At 37.5% G+C, this 3,257-nt stretch overlaps 1 protein-coding gene across 1 annotated transcript; it reads right to left on the reverse strand.

Moving 5' to 3' along the window:
• Nucleotides 1–216: 216 nt before the first annotated feature.
• LOC104961944 (otogelin-like) lies at nucleotides 217–2,856 on the reverse strand. Its single transcript, XM_010790304.1, has 2 exons — nucleotides 2,659–2,856; nucleotides 217–1,365 (listed from the first exon to the last, which is right to left on the reverse strand). The coding sequence occupies exons 1-2, from the start codon at nucleotides 2,803–2,805 to the stop codon at nucleotides 1,165–1,167; spliced, it is 348 nt and encodes a 115-aa protein (XP_010788606.1). The 5' UTR covers nucleotides 2,806–2,856; the 3' UTR covers nucleotides 217–1,164.
• Nucleotides 2,857–3,257: the final 401 nt, after the last annotated feature.

Below are 3,257 nucleotides of genomic sequence, written 5' to 3' on the forward strand. Positions count from 1 at the left end.
TGTATTTGTCCATAACAATTACAACGTTTGTGCTCTATCAAACTCCAATAAATAAATAAAGTGCTCCACATACAGTTGGGTTTAAATCAGTTAAACACCTCACTAATGTTGATTATATAAAGTACATTTAAAATCACTAAATATACAGTTGATAGTTGCTTTTTCTAAAATTGATATATATATATATATATATATATATATATATCACCTAAGAATTTGGTATTGCAAATCATTAAAAAAAAAAGTAAAGATATTTACAAAAAACAAAGCACAACATGAGGAATTCTGGGTAAAATATGAATCTCTCTCTCTCTACTTTTGAGTCATGGAAGCACAGGAGCACTCTTAGGTTATGAGCAGAAACAGTGGCTCACCCTTCAAAACAAAACTCAACTTACTTTTCACATTGCTTAACTTTGACTTTTCTCTGCAGTCTGGCAGGGAGGTGGCAGTGCAGCTGTGCAGCGGGGGATTTGGGACCATGCGGAGGTGTTCAAATATTATTTTGATATCAATTAGATATCCAAATAGGGACAATGTGTCTGATGATTACAAAAGTGCTGTAACTACCAAGTGTTTTGTGACTTCCTTTTAAATAATTTGCATTACTTCTTATCTCGTTTGATTTTATATATTAAAGCACATAGCCTTAACTGAGAAAGGCAGCTTTTTGTTTAATAAAAAATAGAAGGAAGGGAAGGAATGATGGGAAATGTGTTATTATAATCACTGCTATGAATTACATGCCACCAGTCTGCTGCTCTTATTTTACAATTAACTTAAAGGAACATTTAAGCTGCACAGTAAATTAACTTAAACTTTGTTTGTTTTTTAAATGTTGATCAATTAAAATCCTCAAAATAGTCATATGAAGGCTTGTTTTACTTCCCTTGAAAGGTAAATATCGGAGGTCAAAGGTCACCTTTATGGCCCTGGCTGCAGATTGCCTGCAGTACAACCTCTCTGCCAGCAGAGGCAGCAGAACAACTAACTGGAGAGCAAGAGCGTCAGTCATGAAGTCCAGCCAATCCCAGCTCAGTATTCCACTCTCGCAACATCCTAAAGCAACAATGCTGGGCTTTCATCTGCCTCTTCATGGTTTTGTGGTTTAAGAGGATGTAGATCTAAACACCATCTGTGTGTGTGTCGGTGCAGTGTGTGTGTTTAGGACCACTGGCAGGAGCAGTCGGTGGGCTCCTGGATGGTGTAGCTGACCCAGGTGGCGTTGCCGCTGCAGTAGAGCTGCACGGAGCGCCGCTGCAGCCCCGTCTCTCTGCAGCACTTACAGAAGCGAGCGTACGTGTTGATGTTGTAGTTGTAGATGCTGGCGGACGGACACTTCCCATCACATGACACGATGTTCACCTGCAGGACAGAGAGTCAGTGAAAAGGAACAGGGCTGCAATAACAGCAAGCACACTCAGTATTTAACTAAGCATAGTTTAAAAAAAAAAAAAAAACTAAAATGTGTGCTACAGGTGAGGCGGAGTTGCCAACTTCACTTGTTATTCTGGCAAATGAAGCCCAAACTGCTCAGATTAATGCTAAGGGAAGATACTGCCACATTGTTATCTTCATGGGTATCCTTTTAAGTTAAGTGCGTATGTACTGTATATGATGTATTGCTCTCAGAATCTTCTTAATTTGTTCTTGTCATATTTTGGGATTAATAAATTATGTTATCGACAGTATGTACAGGAAATAAAAAAGCTCCAATACACTGCCAGGGATTTTTATTCTACATCTAGAAAATAGATTTACTTCTTTTTGGACACAAAACAGGAAGAGAGCAAACAGAAATAAAAAAAATAAGCGAACTTTCCATGAGCAGGAGAGAACATTAAACTTGTCAGTGACAGTGATTTATGAGCTCTATTAATAATGGCCCGGGCACCCATGCTACTTGATGGCTTTAGTAGTGATGACCTTAGTAAACTGATACATTTATTTTGTTTCTAAAAAGTTAGTTTCAGACAAAAGGGGGGACCATTTTTCTAGAAAGTTAACGTTAGTACTGGACAAAGTTTCTGTGCAAACAGCTGTTTACACCTAAGTTCAAAAGATTTTTAAGCATGGGTTAGCACCTCATAGTGGACACCAAAGGTAGGGTGACCGGTTGCCACATGCCACATGTGGTTGATTTGGTGGCACACACACAGGACACGATAAATGTTTTAAACATATTTTGTTCATCTGCTATTTTTTTAACAAACAATGCAGTTATCAAAGGAAGCATAAGTTAGACATTTCTTATGGGATGGGTTGCTTTTTAGTGCATCAAACTCCACGCAATACGTAATTTTGTGCGAGAGCCAGTTCATCACTGCTTTCAGCTTTAATTTATTTTATAATTTATAAAACCAACTATAACCCATGGCCATACATTTTCAATGAAAATAAACAGATTTAAAAAAAAGTATTAATTCAACATTTCAAAATGCTGTCAAACTACACTGATAGAAGAATATAAAGGACAGTTTGCATTTTGTGACTTCCACATCATTTCAAGTTGAGCGCATACAGTATGCAGATGATATACTGCCCTCCCTCACTTATTTTCTTTACCTGTGTTTGAATATTGCTACTGGGTTTTACATTTAGACATTTATTTTTCTGCTAACACAATTAGCAACACATCACAAAAGTCTCATAGCTTACAGGCCTGTTACTGCGACAGTCGTTTTTCCTAATTGTCATCCTCACCGTCACCTTCTGACACGACTTCCCATCTTCTTTGCCTGTTAAAATGACAACAAACCAAATCGGTTGAAATAAAATTGACATGTGATACCCAAAACTAATCATTCGAACTGCTGCATGTAGAGACACAGCAAAACACCAGGAAGGAGAGGAGAAGGTCAGAGATGAAAAAGGATCATGCACAAGCTGTCAAGCTGTTTTAGTGGATGGGTAAGTTTGCTATGACCTAAATAAATCCATTGAGCTTCATGAAAGCAATGAAGGAGAATGTTTCCCAATCAGTGAGTAAAGACTCATTTAAGCTTCTTTGAAATTAGAACAAACTCAAATGTCGAAAAAATAAATATAAAGTGATGGTTAGATCATTTACCGTGTACACACACACACACACACACACACACACACACACACACACACACACACACACACACACACACACACACACACACACACACACACACACACACCTATTTGATGTTTCTCATTGTAATGAGGCCACACCTCTTATTTTTATTAATTTTCTCTCTGTGCTTTTATTTAAGTAATTGGTATGTAAA

This window comes from Notothenia coriiceps, unplaced genomic scaffold, assembly GCF_000735185.1.
Source record: "Notothenia coriiceps isolate Sejong01 unplaced genomic scaffold, NC01 NC01_scaffold00034080, whole genome shotgun sequence".
NCBI lineage: Eukaryota > Metazoa > Chordata > Actinopteri > Perciformes > Nototheniidae > Notothenia > Notothenia coriiceps.